This window comes from Rhinolophus sinicus, chromosome 1 (genome assembly GCF_057876585.1).
Source record: "Rhinolophus sinicus isolate RSI-liver-muscle chromosome 1, RSI-T2T, whole genome shotgun sequence".
NCBI lineage: Eukaryota > Metazoa > Chordata > Mammalia > Chiroptera > Rhinolophidae > Rhinolophus > Rhinolophus sinicus.
The window spans coordinates 57,188,454-57,214,439 of NC_142501.1; the positions used below are offsets into that span (position 1 = coordinate 57,188,454).

The window sequence follows — 25,986 nt, forward strand, 5'->3', positions numbered from 1 at the left end:
CTCCAAGGGAAGTGCTTCGAAGGTGACCGTAGTGATATTCAGCAATAAAGTATGTAGCACTTTTCTAGGATGAGTTTGCGAACTTAATTGTCACACCTCGTATGTATAAATATATACACATGAATCTTGATGTGTGGTGTGCGTGTTATCTACTCGTTCACAGATTATCTCCATCTCCAGAAGGATTCACAAGTAGCTGGTGATGTGATATCTAGTGCCTCCCGAGAGGGGATCTGAGTGGTTAGGAGACTGGGGTGGAAGACAAATCTTTCCCTGTAGTCCCTTTTGTACCTTTTAAATTTTGTACCATGTGAATATTTTCCCTTTTCCAAAAAACTGTTTAATGAAAACAATGAAAAAACTTTTCATTTAAAAATGAGAAGAAAAAAAAAACTTCCCAGGGTGGATTTTATCAAACACTTTTTCTGCATCTATTGATATGACCATATGATGTAAGAATTTAGACGATTGTAATTTCCCTCTTGTATAACTCCAAGTTGCCGATTTTTTTTTCTCTAAATAAAATTTCCTTTAGCGGGGCTGGCCCGATGGTTCAGGCGTTTGGAGCTCCATGCTCCTAACTCCGAAGGCTGCTGGTTCGATTCCCACATGGGCCAGTGGGCTGTCAACCACAAGGTTGCCAGTTCAACTCCTCATCTCCCGCAAGGGATGGTGGGCAGTGCCCCCCACAACTAGCAACGGCAACTGGACCTGGAGCTGAGCTGCGCCCTCCACAACTAAGACTAAAAGGACAACAACTTGAAGCTGAACGGCACCCTCCACAACTAAGACTGAAAGGACAACACCTTGACTTGGGAAAAAAAGTCCTGGAAGTACACACTGTTCCCCAATAAAGTCCTGTTCCCCTTACCCAACAAAATCTTTAAAAAAAAAAAAAAATTTCCTTTAGCTACTGTGCAGCTGGTGTGAAGCCTTCAAGACTGTCGGTGACCAGCTGCCCCTAAGACTCTGAAAGAGGCTTCTGCCAAAAGAGAAGCCACCACTTAATCATCTGGGCACTTTCTGCTAAGTTGCCTGGGACCCGCAAGTCTGGTCTCTGAGACTTCCCTGCCGCCGTGTCAGTCTCTGGCCTGGTCCCGAAGCCTCAGAGGTACTGCCCTGGGCTGTGAGGACACCTAGGATCGCCTGCTTCCTGTCTTACCCTATTCTTCTTAGATCACACAAATGTGGGAGCAAGAGGAGACCTTAGCAACTGTGTAGAGAGGCTGGAGAGGCCCATCCAGTATCTCCTCATCTCCCCATTTTACAGATAAGAAATTGGAATCCAGAAAATAAAAAGACACCCAAAGAAGCAAAGCAAAGTAATAGCAGAACTAACTCTTGGACACAGATCTCCTTACTCCTCCACTCTGCCTTTTTCTCCATTCTTTACTTCTATTTCTGGGGCCTTCAAGAATTGGGTTTGATAATAAATGCCAGTCTGTTGAGAAAATGCCCTTCTTTTGGCCAGCTTCTGACCAATCCTTGTGACTAATCAGCCTTACCCCAGATACTCTGTTTGGCTTCCATGTGGGGCAAAGCCCTGGGGAAGTGCCAGGAATCCAATCAGAATTTCCAATTTGCAGAATCTAAGGACAGAAACAGAGTGGGGCCAGGATGTGCCCATGAGTCAGCTCTGCCTCAGCATTTGGCCCATGACACTGGAATCTGATATAGATCCTCCTTCTTCCTTGCCCCTTCCCGCTCCTCTCTGAGATGATAGTAAAAGCTACCCTCTTTAACAAGGCAGAGTACTGTAGAACTCAGAACACACCAGCACCACCTGTTCTTTCACCTGTTCCTTCATTCCATATGAAAGAGCCTGTGGAGCTGTGGGACCTGTGCTCTCTGCAGGGATTCCCTACCCCCACTCCACCCTGGCAAAGAAGAAATAGCCAAGTAGGAGACAGGGAACAAAGTCCTATCACAGAGGAAGAAAGACCATGTCTGCAGCAGCTGGACAGAGAGAAAAGGCCGGAGCCCCAACAGAAGCACCACTCAGAGCTGGTCTGCCATGGACACCCTGGCCCAACTCCTACAGCTGCTGGTGCTGCTTCTGACCCTGCCCCTGCACCTGATCGCTCTACTGGGCTGCTGGCAGCCCCTGTGCAAAAATTACTTCCCCTACCTGATGGCCGTGCTGACTGCAAAGAGCAACCGCAAGATGGAAAGCAAGAAACGGGTGCTCTTTGGCCAGATAGAGGGGCTTATGGGAGACTCCAGGATGGCGGCGCTGCTGGATCTGGGCTGTGGCACTGGTGCCAACTTCCAGTCCTACCCTCCTGGCTGCAGGAGCACCTGCCTGGACCCAAACCCCCACTTTGAGAAGTTCCTGACCAAGAGCATGGCTGAGAACAGGCATCTCCAATTGAACGGTTTGTGGTGGCTCCGGGAGAGGACATGAAACAACTAGCTGATGGCTCCATGGATGTGGTGGTTGGCACCCTGGTGCTGTGCTCTATTCAGAGCCCCAGGAGGGTCCTGCAGGAGGTCCAGAGAGTGCTGAGGCCGGTGAGCAGAATGGGAAGGGTGTGGGCCTGGGGGAGGCAAACGCAACACCGGCCACCCCCGTGTCAGGGCACTCAGGATGGAGAAGCTGGTGTCCTAGCACATTAGACACCCACCCACCCCACCTGCTGGTGAATAAGAACTATGATCACGGCCTCAATGGGACAGAATAGGGTGCTATGGAAACACACAGGAGACCCACCTAGTAAGGCGGACGGGAAGGAGGACACCCAAACAAGTGAGGTTTAAATTGAAATCTGAGGGATTAAGCAAAGTGTGCAGAGAGTGGAAAAAATAGAGGCGAGTTCCAGATAGAGATATTAAGGGAAGCAGAATCCATAAGATTTTGAACTGGAGGCAGAGAGAAAGGAGTTTATGATGGTTTCCAGGATTCTGGCCTGAGCAACTGGTGGAGGGAGTGAGAGAGGGTAGAGGAAAGTGCCACTTGCTGAGATGGAGGAAACCTGTTTGGGGCTTGTTAGGGCTGCGGTGCCACTGAGGCAGCCAGGCAGAGAAGCCACAGAGGCCATTGGAAATCCAGATCTGGAAGTCAGAAAAAGATGTAGCCTAGAGATACAGATTTGGAAGTCACCAGCTTGTAGCTGGTGTGCTCTGTGGGTACATGAGATCACCCGCAGAGATTCCAGTGAAGAGAGAGGAACCCAGCTTTAGTCAGGAGTCAGGTACATGGTTTCCCTGGGATGTTGGCCGAGATTTCCAGGAAGCAGTTAGACGTATGCATCTTGGGACAGAGCTCAGGGTGCATGTCTCTATCTACAATGGGATCTCTGCTCCTGTTTCTCCAACTCCCTATCTGTCTGCATTTGGCTATGCTGTCCTTCTGGTCACCCTTCAACGATCTCTCACCAATCGTCCCCACTCAGTCAGGCGAGGCTCTTCACACTCACTTTGAGTGGGAAGGTGGGAGCAGCCAGGGGATCAGAAAAAGTCAAAAGCAGCACAGTTTGTTCCATAAACCCTCAGACCAGCAGCTCCCGCTTCACTGCGAGGGGGGTGGGAGGCTGTATCAGCAGGCAGAGGGGACAGGGGAGGAAGGTTGTGAAACGAGCAGACAAGTGACACTAACGCTCTCCTCTGGCAGGGAGGCGTATTCTTTTTCTGGGAGCACGTGGCTGAGCCATGTGGAAGCTGGGCCTTCCTGTGGCAGCAGGTTCTAGAGCCCACCTGGAAACACATTGGAGATGGCTGCTGCCTCACCAGAGAGACCTAGAAAAACCTTGAGAATGCCCAGTTCTCTGAACTGCAAATGGAGCAACAAACCCCTACCTTCAAGTGGTTACCTACTGGACCCCACATCATGGGAAAGGCCATGAAATAACCCTTCCCCAAGTTCTGCCTCCAGTCAGAACAGTCCCACCTACCAGCCAAGCCTGTCTTCTACTGACAGGTATCTAGGCCGAGAGAAGCCATTCCCGCACCACTTCCTTTCCCCACCTCTGCCAGGGTAAACTCTAACCTCGATACTTCCTTCTACAGTGAAAAAGCTCTATTCCTTTCCTTACCACAGGGAGGAAAAAGTTATGTCCTGTCATATCCTTACTGCCAGTTCCTGGACTGGGTCTCCCAATTGTTGCCCACCGACCCCTGGGACAGCTCCCCATCTCTTTCCCTTGTTCCTATGGTACTGTCCCTCCCCCCTTTCGGAGTGCACACAAAAGTCAGATACATGCATTGCTGCCAGACCTCCCAATCCTCCCTCGCACTACCACTTTTGTCCTGAGAAGTGGGGATACAGAGAGAATCGGGCGTTTCCTGGAGACCTCGGGCACGAGGAAGCAGGACTCAGCAAAGAGGCCAGAGGTTTGTCCTCAAATATTATTTTAATAAATAGACAAAATCCACTAGATTGATGCAGCAAACTAAGGTCAGAGGAGAGGGGAAACTAGGGAGGGAAGAGCCCCTGAGTCAGCGATACAACCTCCTCCCCAACCCTTGGGCTAAGGCACTTTTGGGGAGACAGGTCCTTGGGGTCCTGTTATACTGGGTGAATGGGAGAAGGAGGCATTATGGTCCCTTCTCCCCACCTTTGCATCAGGACATTGCTGCCTTTCTCAGTCTACCTCATGATCCCATCCCTGATTCACCCCTCTCGTCTCAGCACTCTAAGGGGAAGTTTGGGGGTGCTCCTTCTGGGGGTAGAGGTTTATGCCCCCGAGGAAATAGATCCTGCCCAATCCTGATGGGACACCAGCAACCCTCTTCATCCTGAGGAGCCATCTCTGGGGAAGCAGGGAAGGGGCCCCATGGGCCAGGCTGGGACAGAAGAAGCTAGGTGCTTCCTGGCCCAGAGTGCCCGTCAGATCCCAGCTCTGGGTGCCCGTCGGCAGCCAGGATGGGGTGTGCATCAGGGCCGTCCCGCCGGGGACTGCCCCAATTGCTCCTCAGGATGGTGCCTGTCTTCTCCTCCTTGAACTGCTGTCGGTCTTCCCGCGGGATCTTCACGGCATGGTACTGGGGCACGGTGGCCTCGGGGTACCGTGCCCGCTTGAAGAATCCCATCTGTAAGAACACCAGGCCAGACATGAGGAGCCTGCAGAGCTGAGAGGCCTGGAGCAGCACAGCCCAGCACAGCCCAGCTCCTGGCTTCCACCACTCCTGGGACAGAAAGAAACAACTGCAGCAGAAAGGAGATGGGCTGGACAGAATCTTGTGCAGTACGCAGCCCCCACAAGTGCCACCATCCGTGCTGGGTCCCCAGGGTCTCATTCACAGCAAGAGAAAAACCAGGAAGGAGACCAAGGTGCATGACCAAGGACATCTGCCTTGGCCCCTGAAAGAGGGGGTTGAAGGTTGAACATCAGGACCGCTGAGCCCAAAGGCTTCCACCCACCCAAGCTTTTTAAGAGACCCAATAGCGTCTCCCAGAACACAAATGAGATCTGAGGGAAAACATGGCTTCCTAGAGCTCTGCATACTCTTCTCAAGACTCATACACGTACACCCTGTGTATTCAAACACTGGGCAGCAGCACCCTCAGGGCAGGGCCCTCTATCCATGAATGTGGTAGCCTAGCCCCTGCCTAAATCATGAACATGCTGGCCCTTACAAGGTGGAAATGTGCCCCTTATCCTTAGGACTGCCCGAGACTCCTATATGCTCAGACTGAACGGCATCTCCTTGCACATTTGTCTCTGCACACTCATGCCCAAGAAAAGACATGCATGGCCCTCCCTGCAGTCCACATGCTGACACTTCAGGGGCCGACCCCACCCTGTGCATGCCCACGCTGTGTATACCCTTATCACCTCACCCTTATCATTACCTCCCGCCCCAGTCCCTAGGACTCGCCCCACCCTCATGCATTCTCATTTCTTCACCCTGAACATTCCCGGCCCCCTGAATGCTGGGCACTCTAATAACACTCACACACATACATACCCACACACACACACACACACAATATTTTGAACACACACACGTACACACATGCACACACACAATTACCCCACAGTCCCTGGACCCCCAGCTTCCACGGCCGAGGGTTGCACGGCCAGATGGGCCCGGTGATAGTTGGTGGGAAAAGATGAGTTCTGGCTGCTCCGACGGAAGAAGCCACACTGGGATGTCAAAGAGGCAGGGAGCAATTGAGGGGAAGATGGGAAGACTGAGGAAGGATAGGACCTTATCTCTGCTCTGTCCCGCTTCCGTGAGCACAGGAAGCAGGGATCCTGGAGCCAGTTTCACAAAGGCATCGATCTCCCCCAAGAATGACCAACTTCCCAATAGTTTGGATACTACTCCAGAGGCCTGGTCCACTGATGACTCACATTTGTCAAAGGATGTATTTAGTCTGTGATTGGTTGGGGGTGGAGTGGGGTGGAAGGGTGTTCTCCATAGAGCCCAAAGGACATGCATGGTTCCACATAGCCCAGATGTGGCACGCAGTTCAGGGTATGGTCGCTGGTGGATGTGATTCCCTGTACTGACACGTACATGCATGTGCTTTTATGTGGAGCCCCAGATGTGATCCTGTCTACACTCTATATGTACAAGAATGGTTCCACAAAGAGCCTGGTATGTGGAGGCTCTGAGTTCAGTCCTGGAGGCAGTTTCCTGGAGTTAGTTTTCTAGGCTGTTGGCCTTTGTGCCCACAGTTTCCTTTCCAAACTTACCTGCCATGCTCTAATTAAATCAGATCACACTTCCCTGCCACCATGACTCAGCCTCCCATGGTCCTGGAAGGCCCAGATGCTACCCTCCTCATCTCCCACATCCAGCTCCTACTAACAGACCCTCTTCTAAGGCCCAGCTCAAGGGCCTCCAGCTCTGAAGCTTTCCCTCCTCTGAATTCCCACTGCACTTTCTTCACTTAGTGCCTTCTGCCTGCCCTTGACTACAAGGCTCCCCTTCCCCACTGGACTATCAAATCCCTGAGGACAAGCTCTGCATCTGACTTTCACTTACATGTGGAATCTAAAAACCAAAATAAATTAATAAACGAAACAGAAACAAACTCATCGATCCAGAGAACAAACTGGTGGTCACCAGATGGGAGGGGAGTTGGGGGCACAGGTGGAAAAGTGAAAAAAGACGAAGCAATGCAAATTGCCAGTTATGAATAAAGCCACGGGGATACAAACAACAGCATAGGGAATATAGTCAATAACATCGTAAAACGTATGTATGGTGTCAGATGGGTAGTAGACTTAGACTTATCAGGGTGATCACCTCATAAATTATACCTGTGTAAATGTCTAATCACCTGAACTAACTAATAGAATATTGCATGTCAACTATAATTTTAAAATAAATTTATATAGATATATAGATATGTAGGTATATCTATACATCTATATACAGGTATACAGATCTATAGATCTGCATCTGACTTATCTCTGAAACAACCAGGCCCTGATAGAATCCCTGGTACAGGTGGGTAGGTGTTCGATGTAGATTTGCTGAGTAAATGAGAGAGTGGGTAGAGGAAAACCACAGCGAGAAAGGCCACCTGCCAGACCAGGAAGCCCAGCCCCACCAGCCCCACCTTCCCCAAGCCTCACCTTCCACATGAGCAGCACCAGCAGCGCCAGCACCAAAAGTCCGGCCAGAACAGCCAGGAGGATGACCCACCAGGGGACTCCCTCTGCCACCACCGCCACCGGGTCCAAGTACACCATCACTGGGATCTAGGGAGCGAGGGGTTCATGGAGCAAGGGTAGGCAGCAGGAGAGCAGCGCTCCCCCAGCACCACCTCCCAGCCCTGCAGCTCACCACTGTGGAGGCATCTCTGAGCACCAGGTTTTTGATAGAGGACTTCACGGTGATGTTGGCTCGGACAATCACTTCCAGGGACTTCACAGCTGAGTACTCCTAAGGAAGCAGGAAAGGAGACCCTCCTCCTAAATGCCCCATGTCTCTTCCTTCCCCCCAGCTCCTAAAATTATAACTGTAATGGTGCCCGTCTTGGGTTAAGCGTGTGCTGCATTTGAACAAGGAGGAGGTAGGAGGAGAAGTGAGCCCCAGAGGGGCTGCCAGGGAGGAGGAGACCCAGCCCTGAACCCCAGCAGTGCTCTCACCTCCAGGAAGGTGCTGTTCCAAAGACGACCCCAGACATGCAGCACAGCCGCCCGGTCAAAGCTGTAGAGTGGGCAGCTGAACACCACGCAGTTGGCTGTGCCCCGGGCACAGTCCTGGGGACCAGGAAAGGCAGGACTCTGAATTGCTAAGCCTGCCCAGGGCCCAGCATCCTCACAAACGTGGTCACACAGCACAGTCACCCTGCCTAAGCCTCACCAGGTACAGGATGTTAGACCTGGGGAAACAAAGCCCCTTCTGCCAGGCCCCTGCCCAGCCTCCAGCTCCACCTGCATGGGGTATAGCAGCCACGTGCCATCTGCTCAGTCTGCCCAGAGCTTTCATCCATCCCTCCATAAGCCCTCACATCTTGGACCCACTTATCCCCTTGATCCTCATTTGTATGTCTCCCGTTTTCCTTACCTGGTCTCAAACTCCCCTCCTCCAGGAAGCCTTCCTGAACTAACCGTTTTCCAAAATAGTGCCCTACCCCAGACCTGGGCTATTTGGCTTTGAAATGCATGGAGAGCAGAGAGAAGGTCTCTTATGTGATAGCAGCAGACAGAGTAGCTTCCCCAATTGATGCTGATGCCTAACATTGGTTCCATTTATTGAGCACCTACTACCTACCTTGCCAGGTACTTATCTCATTTAAGCTTCACAACTATCCTGCAAGGTGCATATTATTATCATCCCCATTTTTCAAACTAGGAAATTAACATTCAAAGAGGCCGGGTGGCCTGCCTCAGGTCACACAGCTAGCAAATCTAGTAAGTGGTAAAGCAGATATTTGAACCCAAGCCATATTTGGCAAAGCATCATTCCTACACTAAGCCCAAACTCACTGAAGGAGGACGAGGCTGCCCAGGAGCTGCTGGGAAGACAGGGGACACAGGCCCTGCTCCTCCCAGGCCTGACCTAAGCCCATTTGGTCCATTTCCACCTAATGATCCATTTGCCTAAAAACTGTTATATTCTTCACACTTCATATAAGAAGAATGGCTTTGAGAATGAATTCGGTGATCGTCTTATATTTTGTCACTTTTGAGCAAATCAAGAACCCTTGGTCAATTTGTCTAAAAGGACTTCTGCCTTAATTTTGAATCAAAGAATCAATTTCAAAGTTCTTAGTGAAAAGGGATGCCTTTCTATTTATCCAGAGAAATCCAAAACACTAATTCGAAAAAATTTATGCACCCCTATGTTTATCACAGCACTACTCACAATAGCCAAGACATGGAAACAACCGAAATGCCCATCGGAAGATGACTGGATTAAGAAACTGTGGTACATTTATGCAATAGAGTATTACTCGGCCATAAAGAAGAATGAAATCTTACCATTTGCAATGATATGGATGGAGCTAGAGAACATTATGCTAAGTGAAATAAGTCAGATGGAGAAAGACCAATACCATATGCACTCACTTATATGTGGAATTTAAACAATAGAATAAGCAAACAAACTAATCAGAAATAGTCTCAGAGATAAAAAGGAAAAACTGAGGGTTGCTAGATGGGAGGGGGTGGGGATGAGGGAGAAGGTGAGGGGATTAGAAAACAGTCGGTAACTACAAGATTGCCACGGGGATACAAAAGACCATTTGGGCAATATAATCAGTAATGTTGTAAAGATTTTGTAGGGTATCCGATGGACACTGGTCTTATTAGGGAGACCACCTCACAGACAGTGTAGGTGCCTGACCACTGCGGTGTACACCTGAAGCTGAAGCTAAACAATAATGAGTGTCAACGACAACTTTATATATATATATATAGTCACAGGAAGTGGAACACAGCATAAGGAATAGAGACAGTGGAAATGTAACGACTGTGTGTGATGTCAGAGGGGTAGTAGATTGGGGGAGGGGAGTTATCACTTTGTGAGGAGTATAAATGTCCAACTATTACTTTGTTTTGTACACCTGAAACTAATAATATTAATTAATTAATTAATTAATTAATTAATTAAAAGGGATGCATTTCCAAGGAAATCCGTCATGTGGAGAAGGCAGGACTACTCATACAATAGGGAAACAGTGATCACACAAGTTCACACTACTTCCAGGCGCCTTCATTTGACTCCTGCCTGCTCTCAGGGGAGCAGGGATACTGAGGGCCCCCAAGAGAGACAGGATGTGACAGTGGAGCTCCCTCCCAGGCAGATAACACCAGAGCTGGCCCAACTGCTTACATTCCCCAGCACTCTCTTCGACGTCGTGCCTCTAGTGCCCAGGTATATCCACACCTGGGTTTCACTTCCTGGCAACCAGCCAAATATCCCCCCTAATCTGAGTTCCTCCACACTCTTACTGCCAGTGCCACTGTCAAAAGACGAGCACAGAGCATGTGCCAACTTGCTCTATAAATCCACTTCAAGAACAAACTATGTAAAACAAGCAGATAAAAAGGAGGTAAAACTGTTCAAAAGGGACCTACTTAAGGAGTCACACCTAATATACTATAATTTTAGTGATGAGAACTTTTAAAAACTTAAAATGGTTTTTGACATTGTAAAACTCAAGCTGGTTTCCTTACACAAATTGGCTTTTTTGTCCTAAAAGAGTTCAAAAGAACAACAAACAAATCCCACAGGTGGCTAAAGCCACCCCGGCCCTATAAAATGTATGGAGAATAGAATGCATGGCTAACTCACTGGCTGTAGGTCAAGTGCCCTGCTCTGGAGTAAACGCTTGGCAGGCGTGGGACGACCTGTGGTGTCTGCAGCTGCTTCACAGGTGTGATGTGAACTGTCTGGTCAACTTGCCTCAGGTATTGACCATCACAGCATCCCTGGCCACCCACCACCCTGAAGCTCTATGCTCCCAGCATCCTGTCACACCACCACACACACCCCATTCTGGTTGCACCATGTGTGCCTGGCCCTCACCAGGGTGATGTTTTTCTTCTTCTCAGCAGAGGACACTGGCCACCAGGACGTGCTGGGCTCCGGCTGCTCATGAGGTTCCTGCTGCTCCGGCTGCTCCAGTTCCCGCCTCCTCCTGCCGTTGCGGTCCACATTCTGGATGTTGTGAGGGGGGCCCCATGAGTGTGCCTGAGATGGCATCTCCTCTGCACTGCCTACCTCCTAGCCCCCTACCCACCTACACACGCCCAGCCCCATGACACCCTTCCCAAAGTCTAACCCCTCCACCCTGCTTCAGCGGCCCCCCCCACCCTGCCTAAGCCTCACCAGGTGGAGGATGTTGGGTCTGGGGGAACAAAGCCCCTTCTTCCCGGGCCCCTGCCCGCCTTCCAGCTCCACCCTCATGGGGTACAGCAGCCACTTCCCATTGGCAATCTCGTGGGGCCACATGATGTTGAGGAAGGCAGAGCCCAGGGTGTTGAGCGACTGGCCCTGGTTGGAGACCTGTGGGCACAGGGAGTGTGAAGGGAAGGAGCTCGGTTTCCGAGGGGACCTTAAATCCACAGAGACGGAGGGGACAAGGGCTGAGGAGAGGGCCTCAGGAAGCACAGTTTCAGCAAAGACTCAGGATCCTAGACCCCCCCAGGCATGATTCTTTGCCCACCCCAAACCCAGAAAAACCTGGAGATGTCACTGGCAGGTATGGGGAGGCCTCAGCAAAGCCAGGCCAGAGTTGTGGAGAGAGACATCAGCCCTCTCCCCACGACCCCATCCCCCAGCTGAGGCCCCCCACAGAGAAGCTTCCCTGGGCCCTCATGGCCTCCCCAGACCAGCAGGTGAGATGTCCAGTCAGGGATGACCAGGAAATGGTCACGGCCCCTGCACAGACACCTGCCCACAGCTGAGGTCCAGGTGTAATGGGAAGCCTCGAACTTGCTGGGCCAACACGCTGCCATACAGTAGCAGAGCCCCAACTCTTGGGACATATCTTAGCTTCTCCTCTATGCCAAGAAGGGAGGGCGACCACAAGGGACCACACACTAGGACACTTACCGTGACCTCATATTTGACCTTGCTGCCAACATCCTTCTCAGACTGCATGGCGCTCTCGCCTTGCACCACACCGGAGAAGAAGAGCTGCTGGGGAATGGCCACCCTGGAGACGAGGGGTCAAAACAGGGACTGAGGAGTTCTGGGACCTGATGGAGGGCCAGGAGGCAGAGCCGAGGCCAGGGTGTGGGCTTGGCAATGCCCACCCTTACAGTGCAGGTGCCCACTGGGGCAGGGCTTACCCTGCGATGGACAGTGGCAGCTCAATGAAGACATGGGCCCGGGCAGAGACTGGATGCAGCTCCTGCTCGCTGATCCTGGCATGTGGTCAGGTACAGGCATGGGCAGCAGGCACAGGCACCACCTCAAGTGGTCAGGGGAGACCCTTCCAGGTGGACATCAATTCTACTGCCCCCAACCTCACCCTACCCCAGCCCCACCAGGCTTACGTGGCCAACAGCAGCTCCACCTCTAGTTCTGTGGTCTCAATGGTGATCCCTGAGGTGCTGAGGATGAGGTAGAAGGTGATCTAGGCCAAGGATGGAATAGGATTAGAGACAGGGGAGGCCAGGGGCTTGAGAAGGGCTCAGGGGTTGGAGGTCACTCAGATAGGGATAAGGACAGAGTGCCAACCTGGGCACCTCTCTTCATGGGGTTCCCCAGCTCACACTCAACACGGGAGGCATTCTCATTGGACAGGCACAGTGGTTTCTCCTGGAGTGGGGAGAGAAGGAGAGGTCAGTTTGGATCACTGGAGCCCCCAGGACCCCACCAACTCCAGCCGGGCCCTCACCATGGGGTCCAGGGCCCGGACTCCTGAGTAGTGCAGGGCGGCAGGGAGGCTGATCAGGAGCTGGGCTTCATGGGCATCGTCCCCATCGGCCTGGGGCTGGGCTGGGTCCGAAGGCAGGTTGGTGACCTCCAGCTCCAAGCCAATGACTGGCTGCCCACTCAGTGCAAACAGGGCTGTTGTCCCATCTGCATCCCTGGAAGGTCAGATCCCACTCATTTTAAGATCTGAACACCCCCTGCCTCTCCCATTCTTGCCTCGTCCCCCAGTGCGTGCAGCAGGCCTGAACTCCCGGGGGCTCTGCTCCCACCAGTCCAAGCTTCAGGTCTTCCCATGCTCTCAAGAGATCTAGACTGGGAGTCAGGGGACCTTCATTCTGGTCCCAGCACCACCACTAGCTCACCTTGGGCAAGTACTTTAACCTCTCTGGGCCTCCGTTCTCCATTTATGAAGTGAGACTAATAATAATCCCTGCCACATGAGGTTGTGAAAACTAAACGGTGAGATGTATGTGAACTGGGTATTATTACATGTATTGTGACAGAGCCCTGTGGCCCTGTCACTGACCCTCATCCTATAGTCTTCTGAGTTATCAGCAGGTCCTCCCCAGCCTTCCGCCCCCCCCACCCCTGCTGGCTCAGCCCCTCCCTCTGCCTGGCCTTCCTGAGGGGGTTTCCTTACATTCCTTGAACTCTTGCCTGCCCACCCCACCTTCTCCCTCACTCCCCCTCACATGGGCAGAGGCTGGAACTCCGTGTCGCTGACCCGGGCACAGAAGCGGGCATGGACCAGCTGCAGATTGCTCTGGCAGATCTTATCTTCACCACAGCCTTGCTTCAGGAAGTGGATCTGGGGAGATATTTGAGAAAAGGGTCAATCCTAGGGGATGAGGCAGGAGGTGAATGTGTTGCCAAGGCATATGGTGGGATAGAGTGCCACAGGATTACAAAATCTGGGTTCAACTCTCAGATCTGCAGCCTATTAGCTGTGTGATATTGAGCTGGTCCCTTAACCACTCTGAGCTGTGTCCTTATCAGTAAAATGATGGGAGTATTACAATTCTAACTAGTCCACAGCAAGACCACATTTCCCCAGCCTTCCCTGCATGTAGCCAAGTTCCAGATTTAGAAAGTGAAGAGTGCCAGACCGGCCATGAGAACCATACAAGGAGCTTCATGTTACCCCTTTCCTGCTGACCAGGATGGAGATGACCTAAGGACCTTAGAGGCCTCATTTGAAGATGCAGAGCCCCATCCGCCTAGGCCCCTGAATGACTCCATGGAATCGAGAAACACTGTCTTCTCTGGCTAGAAACAGGTGACTCTTTGGGCCATTTTCCATTTTGGGGTCTATTTGTTACAGCACCTTGAGATATCAGGGACTACTGGAGCAACATGTGAAAGAACTTTGAAAGCTATGAATGAGTATCACTGGTGAGGGGCCATGATCATTGCCCCTGCCAGCTCCTTTTTCTGGGCTAAACCAGAACACATGCTCACCTCTGCCCGCTGGGTGCTAGGCTGGTAGGCATTGAGAATGGGAGCCACTGGGGGCAGCCCCTGGCCAGGAGCCTGTCGCCGGAGCCGAGGGGTCTGGAGACTATAGGACAGGGTCACCACAATGGCCCGAAGCTTGTCTTTGACATTCTCCTTGAAAGGGGAAAAATGAACATGAGTGGATACAAGAACAATTCCCAGGCCCCAGCCCTACCCAAAGCCCGAGCCAGACTTAGGACAGATTCTGAAACTTGGAAAGAAACTTAGGGAGATGAAGAAAAGAGGTGGAGAACTGAGCAAGGAGAAGGGAAAGCAACCGGGGGTTTGGGGTGGGTGGGCGGATGCCCTGCCATCTCCATCTCCAGGGAGTACAGAACTTAGCAGGAGATACAAGAAGGCACCAGGTGAGAAAGTCAGCCCATAAGGGAGGCTTCCTAAAAGTCAAGATCTTAGAATGATATATGAGTGTGTTAGGAAAGAAGATAAAAGGAATCAAGGAAAAGAGATTGTGCAATGACAATGACCCTCAGAGGCCAAGCAGTCAGTGTCCACCTGTAACTGGAACATGGCATCTCCGCAGACTCGGTCATGCTGGTGCTTCAGCCACACAGTGCCCGAGGCCTGGTGCTTGGGGTCATCCGGGCCACGGTTCAGGAAGGTCACACGGGGGACCTGGCCCCGAAGCCTGCGGTCTGTGTCCCCATCTAACACGTAATCCAAGGCTGTGGCATTTGGGGAGAAGAGAGGAGCCAGTGAGCTGGGGAACTTCTCCAATCTGACCCTGTTCCCAGAGGCCCTTCTCTCCACCTCGGAGTGAACCTCTCCAAACCCAATGTGGTGGGAGGTCGGAGGGGGGCCTCACTCACCCACGATAGGACTGTAGCTGCTGGGGACTGCATCGTAGTTGAAACAGACCCTTAGGTCCACACTGTGGGGGCAAAGGTTAGCTCCTGAGCCAGGCAAGGCTGATGGGTCAAGGTCACACCCATACCCTGCCCAATCCTGCCCCAGCCCCCAGCTCCAAACTAGGCAGAGGAATGGAGAAGGGAGCAGGAGGGGTGGAGGTGCCCACCGAGCCTCCCTCCCCTTAAATCTTGCCTCACCAGACCAAGTGGCCACCAGCACAGTTGGGCTGTTCTAGGTCGATGGCTTGTGGAGAAATGAAGACCTCATAAGAGACATGGAGGACAGGTCTGGCCCTAGGAAACGGGGAGTTGAGGGCACAAGAAACATGAGAACATAAGGTTGAGAAACCAGGGAGGTGGGCAGACTCTTCAGCATCAGATTTGGCTCGAGTCGGGCTTATGCCTCAGGGAAGGAGAAAGCAGAGGAGAGGCAGGGCTCACCTGAAGAGCACGGCAGTGTCAGCCAGGGAGCCCACCAGCAGGTCAGGATAATGGTTCTCATCCACGTCTAGGCCACCAGACAGAGAGTAGCCAAAGCTCTTTATGCCCACGGCCTCGCCCTCCAGCACCTGTGGGACCTGACTGTCAGCTCCCCCACCCACCACTCCCAGCTCTCTGCCTCCTCCCCTACCTTCTGCGGCTATGCCCCTTGTTCTACTCGCACCTACTCCATCATCCCAGCAAACCCCCTCACCTGGGAAGGTTTGACGACAACCCCCAGACTGCTCCCATGGTAGATAAAGACTTTTCCATCGGCATCAAAGGGAGCACCCACAGCGATATCTGCAGGCGAGGGGAAAAGGCAGTCAGACGGGAGGGGGAGGGGAGACAAGGTCCAGGCCCCAGCTTTCCCTCCCTCACTCAGTTCCATGTTGTATGCTTTCTATTTTATTGAGAGTCTACTAAGTCCCAGACACCTTACATATATCAGTTTCAATCCTCAGCTACTCTCTGCAGATATTACTAGCTCAGAAAGGTTAGGTAACTTGCCCAAGGTCACAAAGCTGGTAAATCGTAAAGTTCAGGTGTAAGCCCATGTTGCTTCTCTCCCTGAGCCCTCAAAAGATCTCCCCTTGACCTCGGAGGTACTTCCCTGTCCCTGCCCCTGCCCCTGCCCCCTCCCTCCCCTGAGCCTTTCTAGTTCCCAATCACACCTGGGAAGCCATCTTGGTTGAGGTCCCCCAGGACAGCCAGGCTGATCCCAAACATGGAGTCGGGGGAGCCACAGAGCCGGAGAGGGGAGACCCCAGCCCAGTGACCCGCCTGGTTCATGTACACATACACAGCACCCCCCAGCTCTTCTTGGCGCTCAAAGAAGTAGGGGGCACCCACTACCAGGTCTGCCCAGCTATGGAGAAAGAAAGACAGTCAGTATGGCATCCTCCCCACGCAGGGGAGTCAGGAAGAGATGCCAGAGGATGCTCAGACCTCCTGGACCCAGCTCCCCACAGCTCCACTCCCCTCTACCCACTCACCCATCATTGTTAAAATCAGCCACAGCCAGTGAGTAGCCAAAGCCAGAAGTTAGGCGCTCCCCGGACAGCATAACTTCAGGCACCAGGCGACTGGCACTATCTTTGCGCAGAATGACCACAGCGCCCTTGTGGTTGGCACGGGGGGCCCCTGCCACAAAGCTCAGCTCCTCTGCACGTACCAGACTCTTCCCAGAGTCAATGGAGAAACCTGGGTGGGGGTGACTACCAGTGAGCACTCCCCACAAGACTCAGGAGCCAGGGTGTGTCACAGCCCCCACTGCCCCCTCCTCACAGGTCCAGAGCCAAAAGGTGGAGGCACCCTGCAAGTTATCACCACCACAGCTGGATTTCTCCTCCTCCCCCTCCATAGGCCTGGCAGCGCCCCCACACCCAAAGACTGGAGTGTGGCACAAGGAGTGCAATGAAGTCAGTCTCAGGGACTGGGAAGGAAAGAGAAGCGCAATGGCTGAGAAGGCCGGACACCGGGCAGGAGCGAGCCCACTAGCAGGATCTGGGATTCCCAGGGACCTGCTGTCCCCTCTGCACACCCAGGAGGCCCCAAGCCCATCCAGTGCACCTTCTTTGCCCCCACTCCCACCCTGCCAGGGAGAGGAAGCCTTCATGTGGATGGGGGAGACAAAGGTGATAAATGGAGTAGGGAAGAGCTGGAATCACCCAAAGATCTCCCAGGCCTCATTTCCTCCTTCTCTGAAGTGGGATGTAGATAAGAAAATGAGAGGGACTTACCCACATGGCTAGAACTTTCTCCAGCATGTGCCCACCATCCATCCCTGAGAGAAAGGCCCCCTAGAGGTCTAGCCACCTTCCTTCACAGCATGGTCTCCACCCACCTGGTTCTTCCTCCACGGAGACCCCTGTTCACAGCCCCGTAGGCTCTCCCCCTTCTTCTTGGGCCTTATCACTGGGCCTAGCTTGTCTCTAAAATTTGGGTCCAACATGTGTTTCCCTGGGTGTGTGTTGGCGGGGTGGGGCAGGAGAGGAGAGGCAGCCAGGTCAAGCCCCCAGGGCTCAGGAGGATGTGGGTGGACGCTTACAAACCTAAGTAGCTATTCAGGGCCAAGTCTCCGGCTGGTCCTGGGAGCCGGTCAGCGGGGTCCAAACTTTTATACACCAGCTGGTCAGGGTCTGAGCTATCAATGTTGGTCACAAAGAGCAACCCTGCGGGAGGTGGGGGAGGGGGAGGGAGGAGACACCAGGGAAGGGACATCCAGAGGAGGGAGCCACAGAGTACGGAGACAGAGCCAGACACAAAGACAAGAAGGAGAAGAGGTAGAGGTGGAGAAAGATTATGAGAGAGACAAAGAGGCCAAGAGGGATGAGATTCAGAGACAGAAAGACAGAGAGAGACAGGGTGAGAGACAGAGACAGAAGGGGGGGAGCACGGAGAGGGAGGACGAGAGAGAGGAGCAGAGGGTTAGAGTGGCTCTGGGCCTGGAGGGGTCCCTACCAAAGTAGCTGTTGGCAGGGACCGGGATGAGACGGGGGTCCTGCTCCTTCTCACCCCCCGCCTCGTAGGGCCCGTCGTCCAGGTGGGCCAGGTCCACTGAGCCCTGCGCACAGAGCTCCACCCTGGCAGTGCCTGCAAGGACAGACCTGTTAGTGCCCTGGGTAAGGATTGAGAAGCATCCTTCAGGCCAGATGCTAATTAGACAGACACACAGGGAAGCCCCTCCTCGCCCTATGTCCACCCCCCTTCCCAGCCCACAGACTTGGCACACACTCACCGAGTGTCAGCTCAGCCAGCTGCAGCGTGCGGAGATGGGAATGGGAGTGATGAGGTGTAGACTTGTGTATTGGTAGGGAAGAACAGCCATGTGGGGCGGGGGGGCTCATGCCAGCATGTTGAAGAACATTCAGCCATGCGAAGGAGAGGAGATACCTCCATTCGTGAGTGTGCTGGCATGACCGGGGTGGAAGGTGCTGCAGTGCCCCAGGGCTACATGGCAGTGAACATGTGGGCATGCTTGGCCACGTGCTGCCTGAAATCCCAGCTCTGAGGTAAGAGGACAGTTTGGTTCCCTTCTCCCCTCCCTGAGGAGTGACTCACCCTTCCAGTTATAGGTTCCCGGGGCCCCAAAGAGGAGGTAGTGGCTGTCGGGGGAGAAGGCAGCAGCCGCGCCCTGCTGGCAGAACCCAAATTGTTCGTGGCCCTGAGGGCGTCCCTCACAAAACTTCCACTCCCCACCATCCAACTCATCACGGATGGCCATGTCCTGGCTTAGCACAAAGCAGCGACCAATGACATCCCTCGTCTCCAGCATCTGATCCACTCGCTGCCTTGCCTCGTATCGGTGTGCACAGGTCTGTGGGAGGAAGGGATGAGGGACTGGCCATTCCATCGGGTCAGGGACCTGCCTGAGCCACACTACCCACATGTAGACATGTGGCAGACACTGGTTCATGTGCAAACACACACACACACACACACACACACACACACACCTATGCTGGCATCACTTGAGCACCACAACCAGCCCAGTGTTCAGCTGGTACATTCATAACCCACTATCCCATCAGCACACACTTCCTTGCCCTGACAGGATGAACTCCTTGTTCCCTTGTTCCACATTCTTCCGGAGCATCCACAGGCACAACTAAGCCACCACATAGGACTTGTGCCTCCTTGATCACACAATAGGTGACTATGCCCAACATGCCAAGCTTGGTCTTGTGTCGGGCCCTTTGTAAGTGACATCACCCTGTCTGCAAAGAACTTCCCCTCTCCGCTCTCTATGTATCACTTATTCTTGAAAGCCTGACTCAAATCACCCCACGTGCAGGAGTCCTTTCTCTCCATTCCCTCTTCAGACTTTGATGGACTGGGGACTACACCACTCACTTAACATTAACCATTAGTCTGCCACATAGTGACTTGTATTATTAATGGTGTGTTTGTGCATGTTAGTGATGATACAGATGATACACAGAGATACAGGAAGGAGAGAATGAAAATTTCCATAATGTGCAGTAGGCTATTTGAGGCATGGACCAGGCTTTTCCCTGTCTTTACATATTCTCTCTCAGTAACTAGCACGATGCCTGATGCTTAAAAGGTTCTCAGTAAGAGTCTGACAAATGGGTAGATGGATGAATGGTTAGATGGTTTCAACTTATAAGGGCAGAGGCCAGATCTTATACTTTTTTATATCTCCCTGAAGTCCTGGGAAATAGACCATCATACCATATGCCCAACCTATGTTCTATAAGCTCACCTGTGAATATGCACACACCATACATGCACACACACACACACACACACACACACACACACCCCACCCTGGCATATAGTCACAAGAAGTGGTACTTACAACAATCTTGCCCCCGGGCCCCTGGCTCCGAACACTAACTCCCAACCACTGGTTCTCCTTGCTCTCCTTCTGCACATCAGCTAGAGGCAGGATGCTGGGAATTAGGGGAGGGAAGAGAAGGCCAAGTCTTCTCTTTCCCCCCCATATGTTCCCCCCACTCCACCACCACAGAGCCCGCACCTCCCCGGTCGATGTCCACTCTGAAGCAGTCGGTCTCCTCCAGACTCAGGGGGCAAGCGAAGAGCCCGCCTGTGCGGTTGGCCTGCTGCCCAGGCAGAGCCAGGGCCTGGGGAGCGCCCACCAGCAGCCTGCATAATGGGACAGGAACAGGAGTTAGTGGCCTGAGTGCTCCCCCTCCCTAGGCTGCCCAGGCCCAACCCCTCAGTACCAAGCAGAGTGCTGAAGAACTAAGAAGGGCCAAAAGTCAGTTTCCTAAGTCCTGGCAAGGGCAGGTTAATACCATTGGCCACGCAATCGTCACGTCACATATGTACATACTCTCTGGGTGAGGGACCACATGCACAGTAGACATACACACACGCATACACACACACACACAGCAACCCCAGAAGCCTGGCCAGCATTTCTAGTTTGAAAGAACCGCCTGTTCCCAGCACCTGTTCCTGATCCAGCCTTTCCTATCCACTCCCTGGCCCTATCCCCAAGTTCTGCCCTCCTCCCTGGTTCAGATGAAACCCTCCCAGAAATGCCAAGAACGCTGGGATCAAAAGTAACAGGGGCCCAGACTGGCACCATAAGGTAGCCTAGGGGCCAGCTCCGGAGGCCAAGCAAGAGGCTAGATGTGGGCCTACTTCCCCTACCCCCTCATTAGGGACCCGTCAAAGACCCCACCCCCAGCTACCCTGCCAGCCCAGGATTCTGTCAGTCACTCCAGCTGGCAGGAAGGTGGGGGCAAATTTTTTATTCTGTCTCCAATCTTTCCCTCCCCCATACTCCCCCCACTTCTTTAGCCCCCTTTCCTAGCCTTCCTTCTCTCCACAGCTATGATTTTCCCATTCTTCCAACCCCACCCCTCTCCCACCCCCTCCCAGTATTCTCCCCTTCAGCCGCTTTCCCAGCTATAACTTTCTTGGCAGGACAATTTTCCATAATCACAGCCAAGGCTTCCCCGGGAGAGGACTGTGCTGGGAATGGAGGCTGCCTGGGTCCCCTGGGGCTGAGCCCCCAGGCCAGGAGTGAAGGAGGGAGAGAGATGAGGTGATTGGCACCCAGCTGCCTACAAGGACCCTCTCTTCTAAGAAGGAGAGACTCAAAAGTGGCAGCAGGGCAAACTTCAAAGCCTCTCTCCCACAGTTTTCCTCCATCTCCCTTCCTGGGGGGTAGGCCCAAAGCTGTGTGGGGCAATACTGCAGACAGGCATCCGTGAGGCACTGTGCCATTTCTGACGGTCCGGGAAGAGGGCAGGGCACAGAGCCATTCTCCCTTCCCACAACTCCTCCTCCTCTCTTAGCAGCTGTCATCCCATGTCAGGGCCAGTGTCAAGAGACAGAAGGGTGGGGAGAGTGGTAGGGAGGAGAGCGCGGCACGCATTTGGCATTTCTTAACAACTATTTATTGAGAAACTATCATCTGCCAAGCCCTATGTCAGGCACTGGTGAGACAAGGAAGTAATATCTCTTCAGCACCTACTATGAGTCAGGCCCTAGGCTAAATGCCAGGGACAAGAGAAACTAACGTTTATCACTCTCTACCTAGCTGCAGAGGCTAGGCAAGTTTAGTTCATTATCTCATTTAATCTTCACAATCCCCTGTAAGCCTTCTTTTCTTGTCTTTCAGATGAGGACACTCACTCAGCGACATTAAGTAGTATGGTGGAATTCAAATGCACATCTGCCTAACTCCAATTCTCATGCCTTTTCCATCACACCCAGTGACAGGCCATCTCCAGAGCACTGAGACCCCTCCAGAAAGGGAAGAGGAGGAATGGGAGGGGAAGGTACTCCAGGCAGAAAAGAAACCAGGTGGCACAGCCAACCTTCACACAAGTCCTCAGTACCCTCCCCCCACATCTCCAACACAGAGATACCCATCTCTTGGAGGACCAGGCTGTCTTATTCATCTTTGTGCTTGCCCCATAGGATCCTGAACCCACACTTCACTTGCAGAGACAGCTAGTGCCTCAGCTGGTCAGCGCATCGCTAGCACCAGGAGAAGCTAAGAGTCAGTGTTCAATGCTTACAATCTCCTCCAGAGGCAAGAGGAGGGAGGTGGGAGGAGGAGAGGAGTCCATATGGAGGAAAGAAGCAGAGCGCATAGATTTGCCAGCCCCACCCTTGCTGGAGAACAGACCAGCCCATCCCTCCTGGAACAAGAGTTCCCACTCTCTGGTCCCTCCACCTTTGCCCCAGCCACACACTCCTTCTGGCGTCATCCCATGATCCCCAGCCACCCCAGACCTCTGGACAGAACAGTAGCCACAGCTGCAGCCACTGCAGAGAGAAAAGCAAAAACATGTTGGCAGCTGGGGGCAGAGGGACTCCCTGGGAGCCGGGCTAAGAGAAAATGAAGGAGAAGCCCACGACCACTGCACCTCTCAGTTCTCCACACACTCCAAGCTCCCACCCAAGTCCAGCCCTCTCTGACTTTCTCAGGCTGGGTGGCCCTCTGGGGAGGGTTGCTGGCCTGAAGGTTGGCTCAGCCTGCTGGGTGCTCTGGCCAAGCCTTTGGATCTGGGCTCACTGTGGGCACTAAAACTATTCTCTAGCTCTGTGGCTCCCAATATAGGAGTAATAGTACTAACAGCTCAGTGCATTAGCTACGGGCCTTGTTCTATGCTAAGAGTTTTCCGTGCTGGTGAAGGAGACCTGAACTCAAAAGCTAGGGGGGAGTCAAGTACCTGGTCTCTCACGTGCCACCAGGCAGCAGAGCGCCCCCTGCTGGAGCAAAAGCCGGGTTAGGCCGTCAGGCCCCTCTGGGAATGCCCCCAGCTTGACTCCGGGAGACATGATCAGGGGCCACCTTCAGAGATGAGGGGGAAATGACAAGAGACCAAGCTATTAAAAATAACCTAGAATTTGCCTGGAAATAGCTCAGAGAGTTCAGCATGTCCTAAAAAGGCCTCCAGTCCTGGAACTCTGGCAGATGGGGGAAGGGGGAGGAATGGAGACAGATGAGGGAGGAAGTGGACAGAAGGCTGAGGAAGAGATGAAGTCAGTTGCTTTCTATCTCCCCCAAAGTTTGGGAGACCACACACCCTCCTCCATGATTACAGGGATAATGGAAGGAGAAAGATCAGAGCTAGCCCCTCCTCCCTAAGTGGGGAAAAGAAAAATGAGTTCTTGTCACTACCCTCTGCCCCCAGGCCAAGAGTAGCAGGGAGAAGACAGTCCCCGTGGACAGCATCGATCCCAGTAATGGACACTTAGTGTGGCTTAGGCACTGGCCTAGGAAAGAAAAGCCGCTTGGCAGGAGGGGGGTGGGAAGCTTTCTTTCCTTCTTAAAATCATACATGTAGCTAGAGCCAATAGTACAGGAAGCATGACAATCACACGTGTGTCCTTCTCCCCTGGGTCCTGAACTGATTACAAAATAACTAGAATTGTCCTCTGCCCCTCACTCCTTCCTGCCTTCCCCCACTGCTGAGATTCCTGGAGCTGGAAATTTCCCGAGCAGGAGGAAGGGGAACAGCCTGGCCAGCATCCTTCCTGGACCTCTCTCTTGCTGCTGCTGCTGCTGCTGCTGCTGCTGCTGCTGCTGCTGCTGCTGCTGCTACAACTTTTGGGGGCTATGTTTTCTGCCACTCTGTGTCACTAAACCATCTAGCGCAAGTTGCCAGACCCTCCAAGGTCTGTCCTCTCCCAACCGTCTCACAGTCTTGAGCCACAGAAGTGGCAGGGCTCTCCTGGTCTCCCGGGGTCCCGCTGCCCTCATGCCATCCTATGGCAATGCACTGGCAGGAAGTTATTTCTGGAATCTACCCCCCATCCCTCCCATGGTACCTTCAGCCTCTTGTCCTTTCCCAATCTTCCTGCTCAGTCCCCCTCCCTGAGGGAATTCAGCCCTTTGAAAAAGGAGAGCCACAGACCCTGAGACTGGAACAAGGATGAAAGTTAGGAAAGTGAGGGGAAGGCTAAAAGACATGACAGGGCTTGCTAAGACAAGGACCTTGCACTCCAACTCATCCCCAAAGCAAGAGCCTGGGTCTCGCGGCCCGTGGGTACACCTCCAGACCCGAGACAGAACAGACAAAGCTCCAGGCTGGGGTGTGGGACATCTGTGTACAGCCGAGTCTTCGTGGGGTTGGAAAACTGAGAAATGAGGTGGGGGTACGGAATCTGTGGTTCGGGCACGGGGACTCTGGGAGGGTGTGGTGACTCACCAGCTCTGGGGTCGTGGCTGTAACTGCCGGTGCAGAGCCACAGAGAAGCCGAAGAGGCTCCCTGGCTCTCCCTCCTTGCGCAAGGCGCCCATCACATCCAGATTGAAGGCGACAGCCCCTGAGGAGAGCAGTCCCGCGAGTAGGGATCCAAGAAGGTAACAAATCCCAGGGACACCCCGAGGATCACGGTCCAGAGTCCCCGCCATGGGGCACACCCCCGTGCGCTCCCCGCGAGTGCAACTAAACTCGCTGGAGCCCCCAAGCCCCAGGTCTCCAACGCAGGTCTCTGGTCTCCAGTCTCGCTGCTCTTCAGGAGTCTCCCAATTTTCACGGCTCCGCAGCCCCACGCCGGTTGTCACGACTGCCGCAGAAGCGCCTCCGCGTCTGTCCACTTGGGCTCCGGCCTCCGCCTCCGGGGCACCGCCCCGCCCCGCCTTTGGCCCGCCCCCCGTTCCGCAGCAGGTGGAGGCCGAGCGGCACAGCGAAGGGATGCCCAGGCAGGCGGCCCTGGGTGGAACCTGGTCTCGTTCCCCCACCCCCCAGCCCCACCCAAGCTCCATCCCGCCGCCCCCTGTGCGCTCTACCCTTCCCCACACTCCTGCCGGACCCCGCGAGGGTGGAGGCGGCGCCTAGGAATGGAGAGCGAGAGAGAAGTACAAAGAGAAAGGGGTCGAAAAAGAGAAAGGAGCATAAAATATGAGAAGTCGATGAGGCTAAAGGAGTCTGGGAAGAAAGATAGGCAGGCAGAAAGAGAGGAGATGAAAAGAGAGTGGTCTGGGGCCTGGGTCCCGCCTGGTCCCTTAGCACTCCCTTTCCCCTTGGTCACATGGAGCACCTCTCATGCTGTTCGATTCAAACCACTTCCCACCCCTTTCCATCCCACCCCCAGAGCCCAGCATTCGTCAGCATTCAGGGGAACAGAGGGAAAGACAGGCAAGAAGAGAGAGGAAAAACTCAGCAGGTCTGCGGAGGGGAGCAAAGGAGGCAGGTAGAAAGAAAACAGAAAAAAGAAAAGAGATGGAGAAAGAAAGGCAAGAGGTTTATCAACAAGGGATGGGATGAAGAGAGAACACACACGCACACACAAGACTGAAGGTGATAGAGGAAGAGGAAGATAAGCTGGGAAAAAAGGAAGGTGCCAAGGAAGGGCAAAGATGAAAGAGATAGGACCCAAGGGGCTGAGGGATGGGAAGGATGTCTCCTGGTCCCAGACCCTTCCCAGGACTGTATATTTCCCACCCTCCAAAGGGGAGGGGGCAGAGTCCTAGGCTGGCCCAGGCAAGAGCTGGGTGGGGCTTTGCAGGGATCTCCACAGGGACCAATGGCCTGTCCCTTTTCCTTTCCCTTCCCCTCAGGCTGAAAAAGAAGCAAAGGGAGGGGGGACATTTTCCAACTCTCTTCTATTTATAACTCTAATCCTGAAATGGGGCCAGGAAGAGAGATAGGAAATAATTTGGCACAACTGGAACCTCACTTGCTCCCACCTCCCCTTCCTAGTTGTCTTTCTTAGTGGTTGTTTGTCTTGTGTATATCTATCTGTCCATCTTTCCCGTCTCTCTCTCTCACCATCTGGTTTTGTCTCATCCCAAACTCTATTTCTGTCTGCCTTCTTGTTTCTGTCACTTGGAATGTTTCTCAGACTACTTCTCAATGTCTCTAATGTTTTCTTTGCCCCTCAGACATTATCATATTCT

At 53.2% G+C, this 25,986-nt stretch overlaps 2 protein-coding genes across 7 annotated transcripts; one reads left to right on the plus strand and one right to left on the minus strand.

The window, feature by feature from the left end:
• Window positions 1-2,014: 2,014 nt before the first annotated feature.
• Window positions 2,015-3,847, plus strand: TMT1B (thiol methyltransferase 1B). Its single transcript, XM_019742406.3, is given in 3 exon segments — window positions 2,015-2,366; window positions 2,369-2,511; window positions 3,611-3,847. Coding segments are annotated over 3 exon segments (732 nt in total).
• A 483-nt stretch (window positions 3,848-4,330) lies between these two features.
• ITGA7 (integrin subunit alpha 7) lies at window positions 4,331-24,797 on the minus strand. Of its 6 annotated transcripts, none has more exons than XM_088799835.1 (26): window positions 24,293-24,797; window positions 20,134-20,261; window positions 19,954-20,033; window positions 18,693-18,948; window positions 17,684-17,803; window positions 16,625-16,832; window positions 16,304-16,497; window positions 15,844-15,932; window positions 15,591-15,718; window positions 15,348-15,443; window positions 15,111-15,172; window positions 14,797-14,966; window positions 14,248-14,397; window positions 13,482-13,597; window positions 12,752-12,944; window positions 12,592-12,672; window positions 12,408-12,487; window positions 12,201-12,275; window positions 11,962-12,064; window positions 11,236-11,412; window positions 10,933-11,064; window positions 8,046-8,159; window positions 7,741-7,839; window positions 7,530-7,655; window positions 5,974-6,086; window positions 4,331-5,028 (listed from the first exon to the last, which is right to left on the minus strand). In XM_088799835.1, exons 1-26 carry the CDS (start codon window positions 24,496-24,498, stop codon window positions 4,968-4,970), a joined length of 3,357 nt encoding a protein of 1,118 aa, XP_088655961.1. In that variant the 5' UTR covers window positions 24,499-24,797; the 3' UTR covers window positions 4,331-4,967. The 6 variants fall into 6 exon arrangements, with proteins under 6 accessions (XP_088655961.1, XP_019597959.3, XP_019597958.3 ...); XM_088799834.1 differs by lacking the exon at window positions 17,684-17,803 and adding an exon at window positions 18,093-18,224 and having other exon boundaries at window positions 4,821-5,028; XM_019742400.3 differs by lacking the exon at window positions 5,974-6,086 and having other exon boundaries at window positions 24,293-24,794.
• Window positions 24,798-25,986: the final 1,189 nt, after the last annotated feature.

Coding starts and splice junctions, on each gene's coding strand:
- ITGA7 (XM_019742399.3), bottom strand. CDS start 24,498: ATGGCGGGGACTCTGGACCGTGATCCTCGGGGTGTCCCTGGGATTTGT. Junction 15,173..15,347: donor GCTGGTGGCCACTTGGTCTG/GTGAGGCAAGAT, acceptor TTGCCCCCACAG/TGTGGACCTAAGGGTCTGTT. Junction 12,945..13,481: donor GAGTTCCAGCCTCTGCCCAT/GTGAGGGGGAGT, acceptor CTGACCTTCCAG/GGATGCAGATGGGACAACAG.